The 26875-nt window shown below is 41.0% G+C and overlaps 1 protein-coding gene across 9 annotated transcripts in view; it reads right to left on the bottom strand.

The window, feature by feature from the left end:
- The window catches only part of ANKS1B (ankyrin repeat and sterile alpha motif domain containing 1B), a 1315261-nt gene that overhangs the window by 79818 nt on the left and 1208568 nt on the right, over positions 1 to 26875 (bottom strand). For 4 of the 9 annotated variants that reach the window (XM_011992230.1, XM_011992227.1, XM_011992229.1 and 1 more), the window contains 2 exons: positions 24854 to 24961; positions 22003 to 22182 (listed from right to left, as the gene is read on the bottom strand). In XM_011992230.1, coding sequence (XP_011847620.1) covers positions 22003 to 22182; positions 24854 to 24961 — 288 coding nt within the window. Of the gene's footprint in view, positions 1 to 418; positions 494 to 22002; positions 22183 to 24853; positions 24962 to 26875 lie in introns of all 9 variants that reach the window. The other 5 variants (XM_011992235.1, XM_011992234.1, XM_011992233.1 and 2 more) reach the window with 3 other exon arrangements.

Below are 26875 nucleotides of genomic sequence, written 5' to 3'. Positions count from 1 at the left end.
AATCTTTGAGAATCATTAGACACAAAGGGTTGCAGAGTCCATGAATACGGGGAAGTACAAAATGGGGAGGAATAATGCTGATATATACATGTGTGTATATATATATCAATTTACCCATTTCTTTTTCCTGTAAAAGCAAGTTAACACAGACGCCTGGAATGAAAGCCAAAACTCACATGGGACATATTTTAACCATAGACTTTAAAACCAAGTATGTTTCTTTTTTAGGACAATGTTTGCACATCAACTCATCACAAGGCACAGTAAATGAAGTATAATAGACAAAGAGTCTCAGAGTCACCAGACATTACAAATTTTCTGCATTACCAGGACACAGTACCTATAGCTGTTGACAACACTGTGCAACACAGTACATAGCGCAAGTTCAGGAGAAGAAAAGAACCATTTGTAACCTTACATTATGAACCTGATGGATCGCTGAGAAAGGAAATCCTGCGTTCTGATTCGTCCATATTTCACAGACAGACGACTGCTGATATAAACAGAAAACTATCTTATCTTGTCAATATTTAAAACATGGTAGCTACCAAGGTAGCATCCAGGAAGGAAAAGAGGAAAATAACAAAATGCAAAGAATCACATTAAAAAAAAACCTCAAAAAATGTTTTAGGGTGCTCAAGGTTTAATAATTGACTTCCAAGTCATTCTTTTTGCTTTAAAACATTTTGAGTTGACCGAAAAAAATCATTTATGCATTTATGCAAGGAAAGTTACCAATAAATTCATGCCTTAGAAAAAAGCAAACTGTATTTTATATTTGCCGGAAAACCAGAAATACCTTCCCCCTTCAGGTCACTACTTTCAGAGGATAAATATTTTTATCAACTTCAAGAAAAACAAGAAAAAACCTTTAATACAGGTCCAACATTTTTATTTTCTTATCTTCAATGACCAACAGTAAACAGTGTAATAAAATGACTTTTCCTGATTTGGTCATTGCTCTATTTGATAAACCTAGAAGACATTTATGCCTCCAGAGTTCTTATGGGAAAAACTCTGTAGTTAACGAAGGAAGACGTGTCAGCTTGCTACCCAGCACTGGAGGAGTGAAGGAGGTGGCAGGAAGGAGGCTGGGGCAGGGAAGAACTGAAGTCAGGGAAATTCAGTTCTGTTCCTCAATCAGAAACCCTTGGGAATAGCAGTTGTGAGTCTAATGATTCAGCTCCATGATTCTGGCTCTCTCGCTCACCATTAATAAGATAAAGTAGTAATGTTTGCTCAGAACCAAACACCAAACCAACCAGCATCCCTTCCCAGGAGTTAGAGTAGAAATCTTCAAATAGACCGACTGAGCTCTTGGCTCGACTATCCCAAGTTCTGTTCCCAAATTTCATCTTTCTAAAACACACTGTGAAGTTAAATCACAGAAAATGGCAGAGCATGTAAACTTATTCAGCAAGCTCTGAGCATCTTCAGCATTCACAAACAGCCCGTACAAAGATCACTGAAGGAAGAAGGCAAGCACATAACCACAATATGGTTAAGAGACCCAGCAAAGAACTGTATCATCAGCAAACAAGTGATAGAAAAGAAAGCTTATCCCTAGCTAAAAGTTTCCTCACCCCAGAAACGCTCACCAGCAATTTAATACCTCTCTCTCTAGTTACAACTGCATCTCCATACACTCCTACACCTTTGCTTTCCATGTCTTCTGTTAACCAGAGGCTGGCTGGGGATGGACCGTCAGGAAGATGGCCTTCTGTTCAGGAAGTTAGATCCCCAGGGTCTGTCCAAAGGCACTTCCAAACACCTTTCACTTAAACCAGCTCTGCTAATCCTCAGTTCCCTCTCTAAACTCCATGCTCTTTTATACATCCATAGGGGGTTCTTCCTCTTCTTACCTTTCTAGCGAATTCAGTCTTGGACCCATCCACTCTGTTGGCCTTGTCTCCAAGAGCTGTCATCTGATTTGAATGTACTAACTCCATGCTTTAGCTGGACTATCATCTTAAGTGGCATCCTCATCCACTCCTGAGCGAATTCTTTACACAAATCACATCTTCTACAACTTTCACACATTTCTCGTGTTAATCTAATGCTAGAAGTGCTTCTAGCACTTCCAGTGCTAAATAGTCCAGAGACCACCTGTCATCTGATAGATGAAGACACAGACATTTAAAGAGGTGAAGTGGCTTCCTCAGGTCACACAGGTGAGTGGCACAATATGTCAGCCTGCTGGGATGGCCAAGAAGGAGTGTGAGCCTGGTACTGATGTCACCAGAAGGAAGAGGGTCGCTCTAGCTATATACGGCCTGGTTGTACTGACCCTGAAATGAATAGAAACTAAAAATAAAATTCTAAGCCCCCTCATAAGACTGCCAAGGGGACCCCAGAAAAACCTTAAAATTGAGTTTCTGACCATGATGGGATGGGAGGTGAGACAAGCCTCATTATACCTCCTCTCTTTCATGGTTTAGACAAAACAACTGGTAGGAATTAATGTTAAAATAGAGATCATAAGAGTGACAGAACAGTCTCCCTGTGGCAATAAGATACCGAATTATCAACAGGACCCGAGGCCATGCCAGGCAAAGGTTAAATCACGCACCCCTACACCTAAAGAATAAACTACGTTCCAACTGCCACAAGCTTTTTCTTTTTCTCTAGCGGCTAAACAGGCACTGGCCTTAAGAGAAGCAATATTTAAACAATTTGCAGCTCCACCAGATGCTGACTGGGCCTCAGCCCCTGCTCCACCAACCGTAACTACAGCTGGACAAGTGATTGATTCAGTAACTTTATCCAAATAAGATCACTGACCGTGGACTAGTTCTGGTTGGTCTACCGAGATTGCACACTTGTGTGCCTTCATGTCCTGAAAAGCCCTTCTGATGTATAGGGCTAACTGTAATATATCTACATGTTAAGTCTCCAACCCAAAGTAAACATAGGTCACATGTTACATGCATGTTTGTTGAATACACGTGTGTCAGGACTACCTTCATGAATATTCACAGCTCTTGTAACACATTGAATATACGCGTTTAGCTAACCTGTTCAGCGTAAATCTTCTACTCTAAGGCCTTCCCCTTCGAAGAACCTGTCTCTGGGGTCTTGGTTGGAGGTGCTTCCCAGCCTGTGGGATGGCTACCTTGCAGGCTGTAACCTTTAGAAGAAATAAAGTCTCTTCTCCTTTACTAAATTCATATATATATAAGTTAACACGAGTATATCTAAATGCAATCAGTTCATGGAACAGTCTTAACTGTACTGGGGTTCAAACACCAAAAAGTTGTTTTAGGTTATTTTAGTTACTCCCAAAGGGGCCATGCCCAGTCTGCCTGCCTGATGGGCACCAGGCCATTCAACCTTTCGGGCAGACTGCGTAACTTCCTGGTCACTTTGAGTCATGAAGACTCCATTTTGTATGAAATCCAAACTCATATCTGATTCAAACTTTTCCCTCCCTCATCATGTGCCAGTCTTGGGGCTTAAAAAGCCCGGGGTGGGTAAGAGAAGCTTGGTCTGCATTTTGACTTCTCCTAGGAGAGGGCAGGTGTCATGGTCTACCTCGGATGTTCCCTGCCCCAAGCTCTACCTAGTTCATGTGTTTAGTTGGGGAGGAAGAAACAGGAAAAGGACGAGGTCCCTTTCTTGTCTGGCTGTTTCTCTGGCAGCCGCTACTGCTGTTCAGCTAACGTTAACATAGTCTCCCATGTGCTCTGCTTAGCAGCTGCTCCAACCTAGGTTTTCCTGTGTCCCCATGTGAGTTCTTTGGAGGGCTCTTTTAGGGTAGAGGGCAGTTCCCTCCACTGCACAGTTCCTGGTGGCAGAAATCTGGCTCTAGCTTGACTTCTTCCAACTCCCACTCAGCCCTCCTAGGACACATATATGCCCTTTGAGGGGAACCCAGGGGGACAAACATAACCTCAGCCCCCTTCTGCACAGCCATGTGGCCCACATGACATGGACACATCCTTGTCACACAGAACAGTAGAAGGGCGGGCTGCTCTGTGAACACTCCCCCTCTCTGCCAGGGCATTTCTCCCCAGGACTCTCTGTGTCAGCTCGGTAGGTGCTATGTGACCTGCCTGCCAGAAGTCTAGTTACGGATACCAAGGCCAGTTTTCCCTCCTAGCAGGCACTCCCAAGCCAGATGTACATTCCTCCTGAACCCCTTCTCACCAGGACTGGAGAGCATGGGAATGCCCTCTGTCTCCTCTCTCATGGGAAAGGAGGAAAAGCCTTAGTTCTTTCCACAGGACTCAGACAATTCTCTGTCCTTCTCCAGCACTAACTAATGTCCCGCCTATGTGGACACGTAGCTGACCGGGAACAAGAGACTGATTCAGTAACTTTATTCAAATAAGATCACTTATTTGGATCTTTTTTGAGGCAGGATTCACACTGCCTCCTTGTAAACCCCGAAGTAGGTGTCTGGCTCCATGATTGACAGCTTTCTTTTTAGAGCATGCAGTGCTTACTTAGTATGTACAGGAAAATTCTCACTTAGCATCCTGGGGATAGACCTTCCAATAGTGAATAGATCTTTCGCTACTCACAGGAATTTACCAGAGTTAAGAAGGGAAAAGAGGATCCCATGCCATACTTATTTCATTAAAAAAAATCATATAAAATTTTTCTCAATGAAGACTAAAGAACCCACCCCTAGTCATATGCACTGAGAGTTCACATGTGGCTTATGTACATTTTTTAGATGCTATAATAAATATTTTCTATTTATAAGCTATGTTTTAAATTTAGAGAAAGTAAAACCTCTATAATTTCTAATACCGTCATGCACAATATAACGATGTTTCAGTTAATGACAGACTGCATATGCTACAGGGGTCTTATAAGACTACAATACCATATTTTTACTGTACCTTTTGTGGGGGTTGGAAGAAGTAAAGCTAGAGCCAGATTTAGGTATGTTTAGATACACAAATACTCCCCATTGTGTTACAATCACCTACAGTATTCAGCACAGTAACATGCCGTACAGGTTAGTAGGAGCAATAGGCTAGATCATAGACAGCCTAGCTGTGTAGTAGGTGACACCATCTCACATTGGGTAAATACACACTATGACGTTTACATGACGAAATCACCTAACAATGCATTTCTCAGAATGTATCCCCATCATTAGGTTATGCATGACTGTCATCCTGTCAGTGCAAATGGTAAAAAGTCAGAATTTAAAAGAGTTTAAACTAAAAGCAGTTAATTGTGTTTGAGTTGTGAAAATTATTATTTTATATTTTTTGACACAGAGTTTCTGCTCTGTTGCCCAGGCTAGGGTGCAGTGGCGCGATCCTGGCTTGCTGCAAACTCTGCTTCCTGGGTTCCAGTGATTCTTGTGCCTCAGCCACTCGCGTAGCTGTGACTACAGGCATGTGCCACTATACCCAGCTAATTTTTATATTTTTAGTAGATATGGGGTTTTACCATGTTGCCCAGGCTGCTCTCGAACTCCTGACCTCAAGTGATCCACCCACCTTAGCCTCCCAAAGTGCTGGGATGAAAATTATTTTTTTTTAAAAACTGATGCATTCCAGATACCACAGTAGTTTTGTGAGCAATAAATAATTTGTCAGACTCACAGAGTAAGCAACTTAAGGTGGACCTGTTGTAACTGGTGCATTCATAATATGAAATGGCTCTTCTCCTAGACATAGGGTTATTATACTGTGTGCTGGAATTAATTTTTTAAATACAAGAGTTTCCAGAGTAGAAATTAATTATGTTTATGAAAATAACATTTCAGGGTACAACATGTATTGAAGTACTGAGTTTTGAAAAGTTTTGAGAAAGAAATATAATATCAGCCATAAAATTTCATCTGGGGCCCAAATTCCTAGAAAAGTAGTGAGTTAAGTTTTTTCTTTTTTTTTTTGAGATGGAGTCTTGTTCTGTCACCCAGGCTGGAGTGCAGTGGTGCAACCATGGTTCACTGCAGACTGGACCTTCCAGGCTTAAGTGATTCTCTCACTTCAGCCTCCCAAGGAGCTGGAACTACAGGGATGCATCACTTCACCCAGTTAATTTTTTTTTTCTAAATATGTAGAGACAAGGTCTTGCTATGTTGCTCAGGCTGGTCTTGAACTCCTGGGCTCAAGTGATCTGCCTGCCTCGGCCTCCCAAAGTGCTAGGATTACAGTTGTGAGCCACTGTGCCTAGTCTTAAATTTAAGTTTTTTTTTTTTTTTTTTTCTTCTTTTTTGGAGGCATTGGAAATGGGGTCTTGCTCTGTCACCTAGGCTGGAGTACGGGGCACAATCTTGGCTCACTGCAATCACCGCCTCCTGGGTTCAAGTGATTCTCATGCCTCAACCTCCTGTGTAGCTGGGATCAGAGGTGTGAACCACCTCACCTGGTTAATTTTTGTTATTTTTGATAGAGACAGGTTTCACCATGTTGGCCAGACTTTCGCATTTATTAAGTTGGCCTCAAGTGATCCACCCACCTTGGCCTCCCAAAGTGCTGGGATTACAGGCGTGAGTCACCTCACCTGGCCAAATTAAACTCCATTTTTTTTTCTTTTTGTTTGTTTGTTTTTGAGACAGAGTCTTGCTCTGTCGCCCAGGCTAGAGTGCAGTGGTGTGGTCTTGGCTCACTACAACCTCTGCCTCCCGGGTTCAAGTGATTCTCCTGCCTCAACCTCTTAAGTAGCTGGCATTACAGGCACCTGCCACCATGTCTGGCTGATTTTTGTGTTTTTAGTAGAGACAGGGCTTCGCCATGTTGGACAGGCTGGTCTTGAACTCCTGACCTCAGGTGATTTGCCTGCCTTGGCCTCCCAAAGTGCTGGGATTGCAGGCATGAGCCACCGCACCTGGCCGTAATTAAGTTTTACAATGTCTTAATCTGTGAAGAAGAAGAAGAATAGTATGTGACCTACTTATTTCACCAAGTTATTGTGCAGCTCATGTTTAGCTTCAAGAGACAGGAAACTTTTTCACAGCTAAATGTTTAGGGCTTGGAACACAGACGGAACACATATTTACCGAATGAATGGAATCATATAACACATTCAAAAGGCCTTGGTAAATGGCAAAGCATTATGCAAACGTTAGTCACTACCGTTACTCATTATCATTTTTAACTGGTCTACTCTATTGGTGCCGCTTGTGCCTTTCATAAACTATGTCATTGCCAACACACTTCCGGTTAATTGTACCAGAAACTGCAGACTTCCTGTTGGAAGAGTCCTCATATTTCCTGATAAAGGCAGAAAAGGGCTGCCAACTTGCTGAAGAGAGAAGGAACATTTGTCATTAGCGCACCTAGGTGTCAAAAGGCTGCTTGTAGAGCCTGGAAACAGTTCCATGAAATAATGTTAATCGCCCCTTTGCAATTTCATTTGCCTATTTTCTCTCAATCCCTGTCACATATATTGCAAAGGCTCATTTAGTTTTTCTGAACCTGAATTACTATGAAACCCAAACAAATAAGGGTAAATAAGGATAGACTTACAACTGAGATATTCCTAATAATTTAATGTTTACTTCTTTGATGGTGAAGTCAACACACATTTGAAGGTATATAATTTTATCTTCAGTTCAGAATTCTCTCTTAGCTCTGGAAATTTTTTCTTAAAATGCAATGCATGTCTCGCTTTCGTTACCATCTTGTACCTTGGGTTACCATGACTTCAGCTCAGAAAATACAACACAATTGCATTCAAATCTAATCACAAAATAAAAAGAATATAACCAATGTCCAAAGTTTTCCTCCTAAAGGTGGACTTCCTTTCTGCTCAATTGCTAGCAATCCAGTAATTTACAATAAATTATCTCTCTTTCATTATGGTTTGTCCTCTTTCCTGGAGCATTTTCAAAAATTGCTATAACATCTTCCATCAAAAGCAAACAAACTTCTTCCCTTGCCCCAATATCACCCTCAGTTTCCTGCTCAATTACTCTAATCTTTAAGCAAAACTCCCTGAGAAGGGTCTAGATGGTCTCCACTTTCTCTTTTCCTGTCCTCATCTGAGCCCACTCTACTGAAACAATTTTCTATTTTCCTTGACCTATGGGACACCCTTGATCACTCCTCCATTCCTCAGCCTCTTTGGCTGCTTCCTGTTATCTGAACATCCCTGGAGTGTTAGTCCTCAATCTTCCCTTCCTTCTTGGCTATACTAGGTGGTCTCTTCCAGCTGTGACTCCCACATTTGTATCTCCAGCCCAGACTTCTTCCCTAAATTCAAGACTCAGACACCCAGCTGCCTGCTTGATGTTTCTCCTTTCGCATTTATTAAGTCAGCTCAACCTTAAATTAAATGCCAGAGACCAAGCTCCTGATGACCTCACCTCCTTGTAAGCTTCCTTATTTCGGCAAATTGCAGCTCTTTTTTTCCAGTTCCTCAGGTTCATAATGCTGGAGCTCTACTTTCTCTTATATCTCACATTCAATCCAGCAGCAAAGCCTATTGAATCTACTTCTAAAATCTTCTCACCATCCTGTCACTACTTGCTCCAAGCTACTCCCTTTTCTCATTTGATTGATTTCATTGGCTTTTTACCGGTCTCACTGCTGTCACCCTTGCCCCCTAAGTATCTCTTCTCAGTACGAGAGCCAAAATGACCCATCTAAAATGAAAGCCAGGTCATTCCACTCAGCTCTATTCAACACAGAAGATAATTCAAAGTCCTAACAATGACCTGCAAGGTTCTCCATTCTCTGGTACCCACACTGTTCTACCTCCCTACCCTCCTTTCCTACCCATCTTCCTCTTGCTCTCTGGGTTCTTGACAGCAAAGCACATTCTTGCCTCATAGCCTCTGCATTTGCTTCTCTTTCTGCCTGACATGTTCTCCCTCCGGCTACTATAGGCCTAGCTAGCTCCCTCACTTCCTTCAAGTTCTATTCTAATGTCACTTTTTCAGAGAAGCCTTCCCCAGGCACCCTAGCATATTACATCCAAATTAAGTCTGTGCTTTTCACTCTGTAAAAGAATTATTCTTTCAAGCAGAAATTATTTATTTATTTATTTGTTTGTTTTTGAGACAGGGTCTCACTGTCACCCATGGAGTGCAATGGCATGATCTTGGCTCACTGCAACCTCCACCTGCTAGGTTCAAATGATTCTTGTGCCTCAGCCTCCCAAGTAGCTGGGATTACAGGTGTGCACCACCACATCTGGCTAATTTTTGTATTTTCAGTAGAGATGGGGTTTCACCATGTTGGCCAGGTCTCAGACTCCTGGCCTCATGGGATTCTCTCGCCTCGGCCTCCCAAAATACTGGGTTTACAGGTGTGAGCCACCACACTTGGCCTCAAGCAGAAATTTAAAATGTAAAAAATGTTTGGAGCATAAGAACCTCTCTCCGTCACCCTGATATTCATGCAAAAGTAGTTACTGGTCATCTACTGTGTGCAAGGCCTGGGTCACAAAGTGAGTATGGATCAGTCTTGCTTTTAATCAACGTTTGTGGAATGAAAATTGCTTTTTCCACGAACAGAACCAGTAGTAAATTGGGACTGACAGCTGATGGTAGGTCTCAGAACAGAGCAAGTAGATGACAGCTCCATCAACTCGATAACCCCTATTAAGCCCTGGAAACCTTCTGGGAGTCTGCTGATATTATATAGCTAGTCTAATAAAGAAACTTTTATGAATAGAGCCCTCCAGTCAGATTCCACCAGAGATGAAATTTTCTGCCGTGTTCTAGCCCTGAAAAAAAAGAAAAAAAGACTTTTTCTCTGTTTCTCCCTTATGTTTGTCATAATACTTTCAACACTTCAGGGTATTCAGAAATTGACCAGAAAGAAACCAACAAGAAATATGAAAATTTCAGAGTGAAAGCTAAAGGAATAATGAAGTGCATTCCTTCTTCTGGATGATAGTGCTTCTAAAAGAAAATGAAAACAAACTTGAAGAGCAAACAAAACAGCTTCAAAGGCAGAAGAAAAAAGGGCGTCCCAACAAAGGAAGCCTTGGCCAATAGCCAGCAAACTCAGTGGCTCCTTGAGCAGAGTCTGGCATGAAATGAGACCTGTCAAAGGATGCAGTCAAACAAATTCAGTGCAGTCAAGGGGTAAGGCACCAAACACCTCATATGCATATTTTCTTTCAGCAGTAACAGCCCCACAGTTGCTTCGTCCATGGACATTAACTGAACCCTGCCTAGAAAATCAGAAAATTAGAGCCTTTTGTTTCTCATGAGTTACCCAGAGGCCGTAGGCCAGCATCTGATTACCTCTTCCTTCCCACCATTGGAGACAGAGGAACACTCCTCCTTCTCACTTCTTGAGTGAGTTCTGAGATACATACTCGGTCCTGTAACAACTGCAAGTGATTTAGATTCTTCTCTGCAACCACACTGTCAGCTTCTCAAGTTCCCTGTCTGTGTCTATTTATTTCTAGTTCTAAAGTGTGAAAGTTTTATGCGTGCACCCCATTGGGTCTTTTTATAAAGGGTCTCAGCTGAACTATTTCATTTGCAGGAAATGCTGGAGTCAAGAAAATGCTGCTTCCTGCCATTTCTCCATCTTTCTGAAGGGCAGTCCTTCCAAAACCTCACGATCGTGACCTTCCCCTGTGCCTATGGGGAAGATTTTTGGACAGATCAGTTATCACCTCCTGGGAAGGAAAAGCCAGGCCAACAGTTGTTTCTCTAACAACATCTGCATGGGTGACCCATGATTGCTGGAGTCAGCATTAATCAACCTACCAAGAGTGGGAGGAAGTAAACAACACATTTGGTTCCATCTAAGTCCACTGGCATGATATAAATTCTAACACTGTCTTCCCAAGTTTAACTTTCCCTCCCTTCCCTTTCCCATTCCTCTCCAGTCTCCCTCGCTCCCTCCTTCCTTCCTTCCTCTCTCCCTCCCCTTCCTCCTTTCCTCCTTCCTCCCTCCCTCCCTTAACTCCAATTCTGGGACTGATATCGCATAAAAGAAGTCCTTAGCTACTAAAGTAGGAGAGTAGGAGAGAACTATAGGCTTATGATATTCCTGTTATTCATTTGTAGAGATAGTATATAACCTGCATTCCCTAATATGACAGTTGTAGCCCTAAATGGCATTACACAATTGTCTATGAAATCTCCTTACAAGAAAAAAATAGAGCAGGGAAAAAAAATGAGCACTGCCTGTACAATCCAGCTTTCATTGTGCAGCTCCCCAGGTTCCAGGGATGTTGCAAGGAATTTAAGTCAATTGGGATCATGCTGTTTATAGCAATATGGGCTGTTTTACTTGTTATCCCTCAAAGTCTGGATGCTATCAAATATTTTTCAGGACCACTAAAAAGCAGAACATTAATAACTAATTCAGAAAAGCAGTGATCAACTTTTTATCATAACATGAATGACTGAAAAAAAACTAGATTTTGCAAAGTAATGTTGTTCTTTGTAACATCTCTTTACAATATACATTACATCCCTTTCTTGCAAACAGAGGTTGTCATTTCCTTTACTTAAATTCATTTATTAACTGGAGGCCAAATGTTTGTTTCCTGCTTCTGATAGAAAAGATGTATTGGGAAGAGTCATTTACTCAATGATGTTTATTGAGACCCCAGCATTTCTTCATTTTATCCTTGTGAAAAATATGAAAAAACAAAGTGCAGTTGAACAATCCTCTTGAACGATGCCAAGCTAAGAGGTCTCTAGTAGAAAGCTACACAGTTTTTTTTTTTCAGTTCTACTTTATTCAACACTTCACTCAATACATTGATGGATGACTTCAAAGGTTTGTTGTTTTGAGGTAAACTTCTTAAAATGAGCACATTACATAGTTGAAAAGGATCACTGATATACTGAGTAGCAACTAAGTCTTAGAAAGGTCTTGATAGACTAGGATTATTGAATGAGTAACTTGATAAAACCGCTTTATCTGGAAAAGGATAATGTAAATCCAGCGCTGCTGAGAAAGGAGGCATAGTTCATGGCTATTGATAAAGGTTGGGAAATTTTCATGAAGAAAAGCTCAGTAAGAATGAATGATATGTCAATGTTGATCTGCCCAGAGCCGGGGAACCAGGATGCTATACGGCCCACATCCCCCTTATCACATGGGATTGGCAAAGAGCTGGAGACATTTAACATAGTGAGGGGAAGATATCAAATTGTCTTCAGTCTTAAAAAACTCTTCCCAGCAAAAGGGAGCAGATGCATTCTTAGTTATTTCAGAAGATATCATGAACTATGTAGGAGTTATAGGGAGGCTTATTTCAATTCAATTCAATATAAGGCAAAAGTTATATCAACTAGACCTTTTCCAATCATGGGGCTGCCTCACAAAGAGCAGGCCAGCTTTCCAGTGACAAGTTTAGGCAGAAACTTGTGGCTGTCTGTAAGGATGTATTCGAACGGGTGCCTGCATCAATTAAGAGACTACATATATTTTCTGGCCCCTTTTCATCCTAAAAGTCTCTGCTTTTCTTTAACAGTACAGTTGGTTACCTGTATTCTCAGTTCTGCTTTCTTCTGACTGCACAGAAGAATCTTCTAGCTATTAATGCATATAGAGAAAAGCAAGTTATCACATATTTTGTGATCCTGCATTCAAACCTCATTAAAATAGAGGCACGTACAGCAAGGAGGTCACGTCATTTCACAATGGTTTACATGAAGCAATTGTTTACTATCTCTGATTTGTAAAGAATGAAAAATTGCATGTCAGGAGCAAAGGATTTTCTTCAAATACAATGTTTATCCATGCTACTTTAGAGGTTTAATTCTCTACTGAAGTTGCATTTACATAAGGTATTAGATATTCTTAATAGGATTTTTCAAGGAACTCAAAATACTGCATTGGAGCCTTTGGGGCTTTGGACTTTCTAGAATGTCTCATGTCTGCTAGTTCCCAGTTTGCAGAGATAATATAGGGTGTTCATCAACACTGTGGTTCACATGATGGCTGTGAAGCTAGGCTGTTTGCATTGGAATCCTGGTTCTATACTTTGCAATTTTTGTGGCCGTGGGCAAGCCACATAAATGCTCCATGCCTCAATTTCCTCCTTATAAAGTTGTACTAATCAGTGCTGGCTCTGATGATGATGACGATGAACCACCAGGTCTAAGCTAGACAGATGATAATCTATTGTTCCAGGCAGTATATTTCCCTAAAAAACTGGAGACCATCCCAATTTGTGTCCAATCTGATATGTTGTAGAGCCCTGTGGTTTTATGATGCCTATAGCCTTACGTAAAGTAATTTGGTCAACAGAATTTACAGAGTGTTTATTTTAGAGGAATTAAAAAATGACTGCGGAAGAGTCAGGCATTGCCCCCACATAGCCAACATACACTTTACCAAAAAAGCAGCAAACATTTAAAAATGAAATATAATGAAATATTTTGAAATACAGTAACTCATAAACATCCTTTAATTTTTAAAAGTATTTAAGTATGGATATCATCCATAATTCTTTTTCCAAAGAGCACCCGTGTTAACTAGGTTATAACATGAATAGGAGCTTCTTGGACAGTGTTTGCATTCATAAAAACCATGATTTCCAAGTCAGTGAAGAGGTATTAGTTTGGGCTTACAAGTTGGAAAACAGAAACAGTTTTGTAAGATGTAGCTAAATATGAGATTTACTTTAAAATGCATTTACTCCCAGATGCAGTTGAGAAAGCATAATGTAGAAGAAAAAGAAGTTATCTTAAAATAACAACAATAATTTCTAAAACAACCCAAACGTATAGTTTCAGAGTTTGTAAAATACTTCGAAAAAATACCATTTTATTTGTGCCTCATAACAGTGGTGTGAGGTGGGCATTAACCTCAGTCTAGGAAGAGAAAACTAAGGCTCTGTGTAGCTAAGAAGCTTGTCCAAGGTTACAGAGGTAACAGATATCAGAGATGGGATTTTTCACTCTGGTCTCAGTTCTTCAAATCTGGCATTCTAACAAAGCTCATCAAATTAAGTACGAACAAATGAAATCAATACTCATCTGATATAGCAATTTTCCATCAGACAGTCTCAGAATTCCAAAGTCAGAGTGGATTTATTCAGCTGCCCATTATTGCTATTTCTGCTGGCTTAGAAACCAGCCCCTCTTCTAGTAGCAGCGGCCTGGCTGTTCATGGGAGGAGGTGCCTCCTTACTCCTCAGTCCACATGGTTCAGATGGAGCTAAAACCACCCCTGGTGTGGGACCTCTGTCTTGCTAATCAATCTGTCTCTCTCTCTCTCTCTCTCTCTCTCTCTCTCTCTCTCACACACACACACACACACACACACACACACACACACCCCTTTGTAATTAGCTCAGGGAAGGACACTTGATCCAAACGAGGCTCACTTGAACTGACGGAACACAATACTGAGACTTTTTCTTTTTTGAGACAGAGTCTCGCTGTTTCTCAGGCTGGAGTGCAGTGGTGTGATCTTGCTCACTGTGAAGTCTGCCTCCTGGGTTCAAGCAGTTCTCATGCCTCAGCCTCCCAAGTAGCTGGGATTACACGCACCCATCACCATGCCCAGCTAATCTTTGTAGTTTTAGTAGATATGGGGTTTTGCCATGTTGCCCAGCCTGGTCTTGAACTTCTGGCCTCAAGTGATCCACCGGCCTCAGCCTCCCAAATTGCTAAGATTACAGGCATGAGCCACCATGCCTGGCCTGGGACTCTTTTTTTTTTTTTTTTGGACACTGTTGGAAAGATAGGTTCTCTTTCTTGTAACTTCAAGTTAAAGAGCAATTTGGCTTGAAACTCTCCACATGTAGAGGAAGGCTGTTTGGGAAAAGAGCCAACACAGAGAACAGCAGAGCCAAGAGATGGAGAGCCAGAGAGCAATGCAGCAAAACAGCACCTGGATCCAGGACTCCTGCCCTTTTCTGCTTAAGCCATCCTGAGTTGCATTTTTTGTTACTTACATGCATCTGGAGAAGTCCTTGCTGATAAATTACTTTAGGCCTATACATACAGAATTAACTGAGACACGGCCGCACAAACAGCCCTATTTCCACTAGATGTTAAAAAACCTTCTTTTACTTTTTTTACCACTGGAAAAAGAAAGGGAAGAAGGAGAAGGAGAATAAGAATCAGAGAATTCTCCTACCCTTGAAAATTTAGCAAGGGCAGATTATAACAGCAAAAACTGACCTGTGGACCCAAGAACTGGACTGCATGTAATAAGAAACATTCTGAAAATTTAACAAGTGGAAAAATAACCTGCTGGGCCTCTTTGTGAACAAGTTGCTCAATGTTGACAAGCCTAAGGCACTACTAAATATCACAAGGTCAATTCCACTGACATAGGGTTTTTATATACTGTCAGACTTTTTGTTTAGTTTTTTTGAAAATAGAATATTTTCTATCGATATCTTCTTTTTCTTTTTTTAAAAATCCATGGTCTGGTTTTAATTGGAAACAGTACCCTTGGTTAAGCACCAGCACATGGAGACAAGGTGGAGACATTGGAGCTTCTCTAGCAAAATGACTGGAGGTATTTAGGGCTGACGGGGGTCTATGAGAATCAACTCTGGCTAATTTGCCTTCTTTATGAACTTGACGGGGAAGAAAATAATCTAGACCTGTAAGATGAGTATCAAAGCCAGAAAAAGAATCCGAGTGATTCTCCCACTTCTTCCAATTATTTTTTTTTTTAACACTGAAGTACAGTATACACAAGACACCAATCATACTGACATTAGTGTGGCCTAAAAGACACTCATCATACTGGAATTTCTAATCCCAAAGTTGTGTCAGATAGAGCAGGGTGTATTTGCTAAAAGAAAATTAACTGACCATATTAAAAAAAAAGGTATACAATACATCAGGTTTAAATTCCAAGTATGGAAGCACTGTTTTCCACTTTTGTGTTGGTCATAGCTGGCTAGTGGTCTAGAGTTCTTGACTTGAAACGGGGCACAGGTATCATCAACATTCCAGATGATCTCTGAAGCTGGGGTGTCAGCTTGTCAACCTGACGAGCTGCCAAGTTGGAAGCTCCTGATGGAAGAGCTTACTGAGTGCATTTTTGACCTTCTTTTTTGGTAATGTATGATCTGTCTGTGCTTAAGTATTAAGAGCTGCTCTTTAGACCTTCACGGAAGGAAATGTTGAAATCGTGGACAAGCTGAGCCTTTCTGAGTAGTGGCTATGTGATGAAAATCTAAATTAAATACTAGGCATTAACTTATGGACATTAAACACAAAATCTGATGTGACGCAGTAATAAGAAAACTTGTTTAGTTTGGGGAAAAAAAACCACTTTCTTTTCTTTTCTTTGAGACAGAGTCTCCCTCTGTCACCCAGGCTGGAGTGCAGTGGCACCATCTCAGCTCACTGCAACCTCTGCCTCCAGAGTTCAAGCGATTCTCCTGTCTCAGCTCTCCTGTCTCAGCTGGGACTACAGGCATCCATCATCATGCCCGGCTAACTTTTTTTTTTTTTAATTGCTTTTTGAGTTTGTGGCACTGTGACTAGCCCAAGAATAATGCCTACGGTCTGTCTGTCTTCTCTATACCGTGACTGAAAGTGAACATCATTTCTAAAGTACTCTTAGGAGTACAGCTGTATTAATGACTTAACTATGCAGAGCTTCCAGCTAACTTTTGAATTTTTAGTAGAGATGGGGTTTCGCCATGTTGGCCAGGCTGGTTCCAAACTCCTGGCCTCAAGTGATCCGCCCGCCTTGGCCTCCCAAAGTGCTGGGATTACAGGCATGAGCCACCGTGCCCAGCCAAAAAAGCCACTTTCTAAAATGCTGTTCCTTTCAACATAGTTGTGCTATTTTCTGAAAACTGATTCCATAAATTCCAATAAAGCCAGAGCAGTCGGTAGAATTTCTAGGAACAACAGGCCTATTCTCTCAGGAAAAGTACATAAAGGAGAAGTTACTGTCCTGCTTCTTTTCCAGACATGGCAAAGTGTTTGCCTCATGGCTTTCTGGGATATCCATGCTTTTAAAGCTAACAGTGCTGTGCACAATATATTTCAATAAAGTTCCAAATTTCATTTAAAGAAAAAAAAAGCCCTCTGACTTGATATTTTATCTAACAGTGTTACAATAATAACGTGTTATTACCATATGATATTTTTTGTTACAATTTTGTAATCTGAATTGGTAGAGAAAGATGGCATCCATCCTCTGCTTTCCCTGGCTTTGAGATCATTCTACCCGGATCCCTCTGCATCGTGATATATGCTCCTAGGCAGATGATGTGTTTACACAATTAAAATAATAAAAGAAAAATGCAAATTCCATTCTCAATCTACATGCTAAATATGGGTAACACTGAAACAAAAGATGGTCTTTATAGAATGCTACAACCACCGGAGCACTTGCCCTTCAACTCTTTGTCATCAATTGGCCTACAATGAGTAGAGACCTTTGAATTAGGGACAGACAGATGATGTGTCTGAACTGATAGTCATATCTGTCTATATAGTGCTTTACAGTTTAGAATATGCTTTGATATAAATTATCTGATACATACAGCCTGAGAAGCAGACATCATCCACATTTTAAAGACAAAAAAATTGAAATTCAGAGTCACCACACAACTTGATCCAGGTCACACAGCCAGAAAGAAACCAAATCAGAATTCCAACTGAAGAAGCCACGAAGGAAACAGCATCGACTATTTGGAGAAACACCACAAGCAAGAACTTGTTTGTAGACAGAGTTAACCCCACACCTACCTACAAAGCTTTTCACAAACATGGGAGACAGGCAGCGTTCTGACACACTGTGCAGGGTCTCTGCTGAAGGATCAACAAATAACCAGGGTAGTTTTGCATTTAAAGATTTCATGGTGTTAACCATGAGCTGATTCAATCAGTTTCCATTAAACTACTGTGATTTTATCTTCTGCTTGCTGTGCCTACACAAATGGAATCTATTACAGCACATGGGAAATAAGAATTTGCTGAACTGTTTTAAAAATATTTTATATCATTTGAATACAGAGGCAGGCACAGGGCATCAGGGACTACAGAGGAACAAGGATAGGGTTAGGCAGGCCAGGGCTTGAGTCCCAGCTCTGCCATTTACCAGCTGTGAGGCCAAGCACTCACCCTGCTTGGCACATGTACACATAGGCTCTTGTGAGGATTAAATAAGATACTGCATGTGCAATCCCAGGCATGAACCTGGTCACAGCAGTGCTTCTGTATGGCTCAGCTTCTACTTCCTTTCCTTTAATAGTATCAAAACAACAAACATTGGAAGAATGAAAATGTAATATACAAGATGCTTTCAAATGAGAAGTAATTGATCTAGTTGTATTTATTAATACTATTTAGATTGAGAAATACTAAGCTTGCAACTGAATTAATTTTCTAATAATTTAGAAAAAGTTTTTAGTGCCCCAGGTAATACTGTTTTTTTGTAATCTTAGACAAGAGCATTCAGAACATAAAGACTTTAAATTATACACTATTCTCACTAATATTTAAGTTAAAGTTTATGCAAATATATGCATTTCTTTTGCTGTTGAGAAGCCTTTGTTGTGTGAAAATACAAGTACTATTTCATTTTCTCATATGTATTTCTGTAAATGGAAGCCTTCTATAAATGGCTTAACTTGCAGCATTTGGAAACTGTTTTTTTTTTTTTTTTTTTGCCTGAGTTTGGAGAATGTGGACTTAACCTTATTCATTCCATCACTCTCTTATTGTTCATTTTAAGCGTACTTAGACTTCTAAATATCATTCAAGAACACTTCTGAAGATTGCAGTTAGGTCTTAAATACTGAAAATATTTTCCTCCTTTGGATATATTTTCCATTTACTATCTGATTTCCACATAACTCAGAATTAAAAGCTGATCTGCTAGGTGCTGTATGCACATGAATAGTGTGTTGGACACCTTGTTTGTGCTAAAATGAGATAACAGATGTCAAAGTACTTTGAGAATTTAAAATCACTATGCACATTACGGTATAATTATACAAATGTGAATGCAACATTTATTTATTAGGGGTATGGAAATGGAGGAGTGTTTCAGAACTTTTGGGCTAATGAGTCTAGTTTAGAATTACAGGCTGGAGAAGCTATGTCTTCAACATGATAGGAAACCCATCATTCAGATGTATTTCTATCATTACATTCAGTTCATGCTGAACTCAGTTTTGTTTCTTGCATATTCATTTAAAATAATTTGATGCCAGAGTATTGCTTATATCAGAATAATAGCAAACAATACTCACAATATTTGCAAAACCTCTGTATTCCAACACAGGTATTTTAAATATTGTTTCAAATTGAAAACAATCAATTAAACACCATTCTAGCGTTTTATTTTAAATATCTGCCAACAAATTTGACAGGTAAAATGGACATTAAATTTATCTCAATTTAACGTTAAGCATTGGTTTTCCAAGTTAAGCAAAGCACTTCCAAACATCTGGTAAGCAGACCTCAAGAAGGCAAAACTCCTGTGAATTACTGCAGCCACCAGGAACTTAAGGTTTCTGGCCTAGGGCTAGAATTCCAAATCACTCTAGTGGTAGCTCAGTTAAACTTGAAGTAGAGGGGTTTCTAAGAACATAAATGTGTCCTGGTGATTTTCTCTCAACTGCATTCTTCTTTCTTTTGGTAGGTAAGAAAGAAAGACTGAAGGTGGACTTTTCCATTTTAGTGGGAAACGGACTGGTTAGGCAAGCATTAACCAAGCTACAGTAAGCTTCTTGGGAGAAACCCCTTGGGAAAGAACTGTAGGAATGGAGCTCCAGGTTGGAAGGAGGTATAACTGGCTGCTTGCTTGCAAGAATTTTAATTGCTAATTCAAGTCTTTAGGAAGACCCAACTTGATTGCCTAAATACAAAGCTTTAGGGGAAAAAGTATGGTCTAGAGAGATACGACAGGTTTTTAAAAAAGTAAATAAATTTCAAAAAGTATTACAGCAAATGACCAAAAATAAGATAGAATAATAATAAAAAAAACCATCAGTTGAGTGGTTGACTGGTGGAAAAGTCACATAAATTGAATTGGTCAACAACAAAATGACAGAGTATTTCATATTTCGACAGGTTAAAGCACTATTTTTTAAGAGGTATGCATTCATTGCTCCATGGGTTTTGGCCTTGCCAGACTAGTGATCATGCTCAAAACTGCAATTAACATCACCCAAAGAGCTGCAGTTCCAGAATCCCTTTTTCTTATTGATCAGATTCATGTGGTGTCATCTCCTATTTTCTCTGCAGCAGAAGTGCTGTATTGAACAGCAGGCTTTTAGAAAGCTTCTAATAAGCTCCCGGTTGCTGATGGAGCCTGTGTCTCTAGCAGTCACTCGATCATCGTTAGTACTCCACGTGAGGGGAATGTATGCGTGCACAGGTGCTCTCGTTCACCATGTCCCATCGGCCTGCTTATCTCACTCTGCTTTCTGCTTTTGGGCTTTTCTCACCTGGCCAGATAAAAGCCCATACCATTTTCCCAAGGCTAAGACAATTCTCGTAAGGGATGCATTTCTGATTGGAGTGACTCATTAAAAGCTTTGTGCTATTTGATACTACTGCCCCTGCTTGCGAACCTCAGGCAGCATGTAAGGGTGCAGTCTTGCTAGGTCACCTCTGAGTGTTTATACATAGGTTGAAGGGTAAGTCCTCTTAAAAAAAACTCCTGCAGTATATGGAGAAATTTCATAAATTATGCGAGCAGCTGAGAGAGGTAATTCTGTTATACTGAGGTTGACACAGTCAATAATAGCTAATGCTCATTCAAGAACTATCCTCCCTTACCCAGGGAAGAAATGGGCTCAGAAAAGACCCAGTTCATATTAATACATAAAGACTACATGGCTCAAGGTTAAAACAAACCACATCTCTGAAATGTTGTCATTAAGGAAATTTAACCACATATGTGATTCGAAAATATAATAAGTAACAGGAAATAAATGAAAAGTTTGGGGGGAAAAAAGCTTTCAGAGGCCCTATTTAAAAGAGCATCAGTGAAAACAGTAATAAAAATTAAAAGACAATACCTAGCAACAGAGAAAGAGAAAATTATTCTTATCTTGTTTCTCCTGTATTTTCCATCCCCTTTCAATAAAAGATTCTCCATAATCCCAGCATTGCCATTTCCTGCACAAATAACCCAGAGAACATTTCAAAATTAAAGGAGCTGAAAGAAGACACAGTATCCCAGGCCTTCTCTCCCCAAGGCAACTGCAGGCAGAATAGCCATGGTTTCCAGAACATTCTCTTCACATTTGTCTCTCGTGAGCTGCAGCATACAATGTTTACCAGTGGCTTTAAAAATAAAATCTCACTAAACAGTTGAGAAAAATATTTAACAACCAAGGCAAAGCAATTACAGTCAAATTTTCACCTCAAGATTCCCATCTTAGGTGTGGGAGGCAGAGAGAAGACTCCTGCACATCAGTCTGAACCTAGAATGAGGATGAAAAGAGTTGATTCTGCCGATAGTTGACAACAAATCCATATTTTTGCATCTCAGGGCACAATGCGGAGCTACCCGCCCATCTGAATGTGCATTAAGAATAGCGCCACTGTTCGGTTAAGGCTGACTCAAGTTTCTAAGCAGCAATCCGAGGACAGGCTAGACATGAACATCCATACCAAAAACGTGGAAAGGTCCGAATGTGACAGATCTCCCTTTTCAATTATTTGTGCCAGAAAGCATCACTATTTTCAACTATTCAAGGTGACAATATGAGACAATGCAACTAGTCCCAGTAGAGCATTTCTGTATGAATGTATAGCTTTGGGAGGAAATTAACCACATCACACAGGGTTAATCCTTCCCTCCAAACTTCTGCCCCGTTATCCAACCAATTTACATTTTGTATTCTAAACTTTTATTACTATTTCTCATTATGATTTTACTTCGACACAATATTATTCCCTGGGCAAGACTTTCTGGGTGCAATGAGATGAGACATAATTTCTTCAGCAGGAATGCCTAACAAGGACATGTGTACACATTCCATTCCCAGACATTTCTGTCTCAGTCTAGTTCAGATGAGCAAGGAATGAAAGGCGGGGCATAAAATGGTATAAATTCTACTTAGGCACGGGCAATAAGCATCCATAGGAAGCTACTGTTCAATATTAAAAGGCATTACCTGATATGGTTGAAAAAGATATCACAAAGGCTTATAACACCTTACCTGAGCCATCTGCCTCTCCAGTTTTGATCGGGGAATATCATCAAAGTAGTTTTCATTTCTTCTCCTCCTTGCATCGCCCTGCATGATAATGTGAGGAACGTCTAGGGAGCCACCAGTGGTGTAAGTGCTTTGGCTAAGTGATGGAGACAACTGAGGAGGAGTGTGATTACCACTGGGTTCCTGAATGGAAATACATCATGAAATAAATACCATGTTCCGTGGCTAACCTTTGGTTTCAAAATTGTGAAATACTGACAAGACAAACTGTGGGGGTGGGGAGTCGCTTTTGAAGCAACAGCCAAGGAATGAATGACATTCCACCATTTTATTAATGGCACAATCTAGTCAATACGTTTTTCCCCTAAGTATTTCAGGTCAAAGGTCTGAAATATCAAGAGTCAGGTTCTGTTTTCCTAAAGCAGCACCATGGATGGTCTCAGAAGGGAGGCACACCTATGTTGGGCACCTCTGACACTACTGTTTGTGTTTACAGGAAAGGAACTGGGCCCTCGCGTGGGCAGAGCGTCCTCACCATGGTAGATGCCATGATGAGAAAGCTAAAATGGGACCCAATGGGTCTTGATCCTTCATCAAAGAATGGTCTGACAACAGGGTTGGGAAGAGGACACAGTATGGCAACACAGCATGTCACACGCACAGACTGCAGAGCAGTGCATGCTACGACAGAGGATGCTTTTCCAAGGCAAAGACAACTCTATCCGAGGGAAACAGGTCAGGAGGAAGATAGGGGGCATAGACAGCTCAGCTCTACTGTTTGCAAGTAAAACAGGATTGGGATCATGGTGTTTCTTCAGATCCCTTCTCCTGCAGATATTCTGGACCTTCTGTGATAGATTTAGGTCCTACACTTTTTCTCGGAAATCTCTGTCTTTGATCTTTTTTTGTTCCCCTAAATCTCTTCCAGAGAGCCAGAATGAGAGGTTCAGAAGGGGAAGGAAAAAGAGCAGGGTAAGTAGCAGGAAATTACTTCTCTAAAGAGTTATTTCAGGATGACTACACTGATGGTGCTTATATCTTTCTCTCCTTCCATGTAGCAAAATGAAGGCAAAACAAAAATCACTTTTTTTTTCTAATTTATTTGACGCTCCTCTTTCTAATGGGTGAAATTTCTATTTGTACTTTTATGACTCTCAAAACTCTCAAGTAACCTCCAAATATCTCAGTGTACCCTAATGCCCCCAGTAATTAATTCAACCAGTATTCATGTAGTCCCTACCCATCCCACTCCAGTCTCTCTCAGGAGGCTAAGGTCGTCCTCCTGGAGCCAATTCTCTTGCATCCCCTGAAATCCTTGCGCATTTTCTTCTCCTCCAAAGCTGAATCAGACTCCAAATCCTAACAGCTCCTCTCCTGCCCCACCCTCTGTTATCCTGACAGTGGCTATGTTGTTTGCTGAAGTGTATTGATAAGAGGCAGGCCACTGCATTTCATCACGACGGTTACGTCTGGGTGCCATGCTTGTATTCATCCCTTCAGAAAGGAAATCAGAAACAAGCAAGTGCAGGACAAAATAAAGAGAGCAGAGCGGGCACCCCACAGCTTTCAGGGAGATCTCAGCTTTTTGACGAATTTTAGAAAAGTTCTTATAGGACGCATGAACACTGGTGACTGCCAGCCACTTCTGGCCACTGCCATTTTGCCTGGAAATCATCTCTCTCATTTTCTCTCTGCTCTTTCCTCCCTCCCTTCCTTCACTTCCCCTTTATTTCTCTCTCCCTTCTACAGGTTCTCTCTAGTTTCCTACCTCATAATTCTTTATTTATTTTTTTTTTTGAGATGGAATTTCGCTCTATCGCCCAGGCTGGAGTGCAATGGCATGATCTTGGCTCACTGCAACCTCTGCCTCCTGGGTTCAAGCGATTCTCCTGCTTCAGCCTCCCGAGTAGCTGGGATTACAGGTGCGTGCCACCATGCCCGGTTAATTTTTTGTATTTTTAGTAGAGTTGGGTTTCACTGTGTTAGCTAGGATGGTCTCGATCTCCTGACCTCGTGATCTACCTGCTTTGGCCTCCCAAAGTGCTGGAATTACAGGCATGAGCCACTACGCTGGGCTCCTACCTCATAATTCTAAAGTGTAGTTGAAGAAAAGAAATACCATTGATTAAGTAAGGTTTTAGATTCTCTATTCTGAATTTTTGAAGTGGGTAAAGTTGGACAAATTTTACTTCTTGAAAAAACAGAAGACCCTAAGGTTAATTTTAAATTGCTCTTTACTTAACTGTGGTCCTTGATCGATTTTCTTTCTGTGGGTTTGAGGAGTCTGACAGAAAACTCATTTCCGCTCTCCTGGTGTAATGGGGTGTGGGATGGGAGGTGAGGGAGTGGTTCTTTAAAGGTGGTGATTTGTCAGGCTGAATTCCATTATAGATGGATATCTAAATCTCAAAAATATATATTTAACTAATCTAGAAAAACAAATCTTGTTGTTTTGATTGTGTCAAACACAATCAAAAGGGAGATTGATTTTACACAGATACGGTAAGCTACAAAGAAAAGAGCCTGCACTTGCTGATCTACTGCTTCAGTTGTATAAAGTGCATGTTTATAAAACCTATAAAACTGCACAAAATAATTCTTTTATTTCCTTACTCTGTTGCCCAGGCTGGAGTGCAGTGGTGCAATCTCTGCTCACTGCAACACTCCGCCTTCCGGGTTCAAGCGATTTTCATGCCTCAGCCTCCGGAGTAGCTGGGAGTACAGTCGGGCACAACCACACCTGGCTAATTTTTTCTGTTTTTAGTAGAGGCAGGATCTCACCATGTTGGCCAGGCTGGTCTCAAACAAGTAATTCTTAAGGGCAGAGAACCAAATGAATGTGCTTGGCACTTACCCTGAGGGTGATGGACCGAGGGGGCTTCTGTGGGGGATCGTCGTGCAGCCTGTCTCCCAGAGATGCCAAAATACGTTTCCTGTGGCCAATCAAATTGATTTTTAAAACCTGAAACAACATATATTTGGGTTAAATATTTCATTGGAGAACAAATAATTTTTCTATGTCCTAAAACATGTGGGGTGAAAAGAGATTTGTGCAGTTACCCCTGCACCATGAGGTGTGGTGTGACGTCAGTGTGACTGTTGAAGTCAAGAAAGATTGCAGTAGCATCTGGGAAGCCTGGAGTGGCTAAGTAGTAGGGGCAGAAAGAGAAGGGAGGACGGTTCTCCTTCTACTCATGCTGCCTGAGAGTCTTATTCCCAATGCAGCAGCCTCAAGACCTTGCCAGAATAGAAGCCAGCTCTTCTCATAAGCAGCTGAAAACTCACAGGATAAAACCTGAGTCCGGACTTGGCTTCGGGATAATGGGGACAGGCTGTCCTCTGTCTCTTTCCCTCCATCCAGGATATGCAGTCACGCCAGCCTCCTCTAGGTATTGGAAGCTCCACATTAATTCTCACCTTGGGGCCTCTACCCCTGCTCAATCACCTGCCTGGAACGCTCCCTCTCCCCACTGAGATTTTCAAATAACCAGGGAATTCTCATGGTTCTGGACACTGTTCTGGTGCTGTCTCCTCAGAAAGGTCTTCTCCCATCTCCTTATTGAAGGAGCCATGTCCTCAACCCCTGACACGCTCTCCATGATGATCCTCATTTTATCATGCTCTGAAAGCACTTTCTTTACAGGCTTAGTGTTTGTGTTTTGTTCCACCCTCTCCAGGCAAGCTTCCTGAGAACAGGGCACTGGCATATGTTGATCACTATTATTTCCCCAAAGCATAAAAGGATGACTAAAAAAAAAAAATAAGGGATTAATGAATATGAAAGAATGAATGGTAATAGAGAGCTGCAAAATTAGAGTCATCTTGCATCAGGATACGGTTAGAATGAAGGACTGCCTATTGGGGTAGACTCAGAGCCTCCCCAGGATGGTATTTTGAATCTGACCTTGTTGCAAAGGGCACATGGTAGAAGAGCTCTCAAAGGGAACTGAGAATTGCAGCACCTCAGTCCTCAGCCCCATTCCTGGTGCTTTACCGGGGCACACCCCTTTCAATCTTCCCAACTTCTCTATCTGGAAGGAGTTCTCACTTGACAGATGAAGAAACTGTGGTTCAGAGTGGTTAAGTCACCTACCCAAAAGCCAGCATGTGGTGTCTCTGGGATTTGAATCAGATTTGCCTGATTCCAAAGCATGTTCTACTCCAAAGTATACATCACAAAATTTGGGCATTTCTCCAAATATTACCAACTTCTTAAAAATATATTGTATATTTAATCCATTCATAAAAATGTGTTTACCTCTTCCCTACCCATGGGTAGTCCCAAGATAGAATAATCTTGTTGGGTAAGTAGTTTCCAAAGTCGTTACCGCATGTGTAAACTTTTTTCTTCTCTTTTCAAGTTTTAAGATAGAAGGTAGGGAGAGCATTTCTTTGGCAGGCATCCCATGCTACCTTGAATTTTTTTAAAATTTCAACTTTTATTTTAGATGTAGGTGGTATATGTGCAAGTTTGTTACATGGGCACACTGTGTGATGCTGAGGTCTGGGGTATGAATGATCCCGTCACGAGGTAGTATGCATAATACCCAAGTAGGTAGTTTTTCAGTCCTTGTCCCCTTCCTCCCTCCCCTCCTTTGTCATCCCCAGTGTCCACTGTTGCCATCTTTATGCCCATGAGTACTCAATGTTTAGCTCCCACTTGTAAGTGTGAACATGCAATATTTAGTTTTCTGTCTCTGCATTAATTAACTTAAGGGTAATGGCCTTCAGCTGCATCCATGCTGCTGCAAAGGACATGATTCAGTTTTTTTATGTCTGTGTAGTATTTCATCTACCTTGACTTTTTATTTGTCTATTTGTTGGTTAACTTATGGGCCTTTCGGCCTAAACTGATGTATATTTTAAACTCACACTA

The sequence above is a fragment of the Mandrillus leucophaeus genome, unplaced genomic scaffold (genome assembly GCF_000951045.1).
Source record: "Mandrillus leucophaeus isolate KB7577 unplaced genomic scaffold, Mleu.le_1.0 Scaffold408, whole genome shotgun sequence".
In the NCBI taxonomy this organism is placed as follows: domain Eukaryota; kingdom Metazoa; phylum Chordata; class Mammalia; order Primates; family Cercopithecidae; genus Mandrillus; species Mandrillus leucophaeus.
This window is presented reverse-complemented; position numbering and strand designations above follow the sequence as displayed.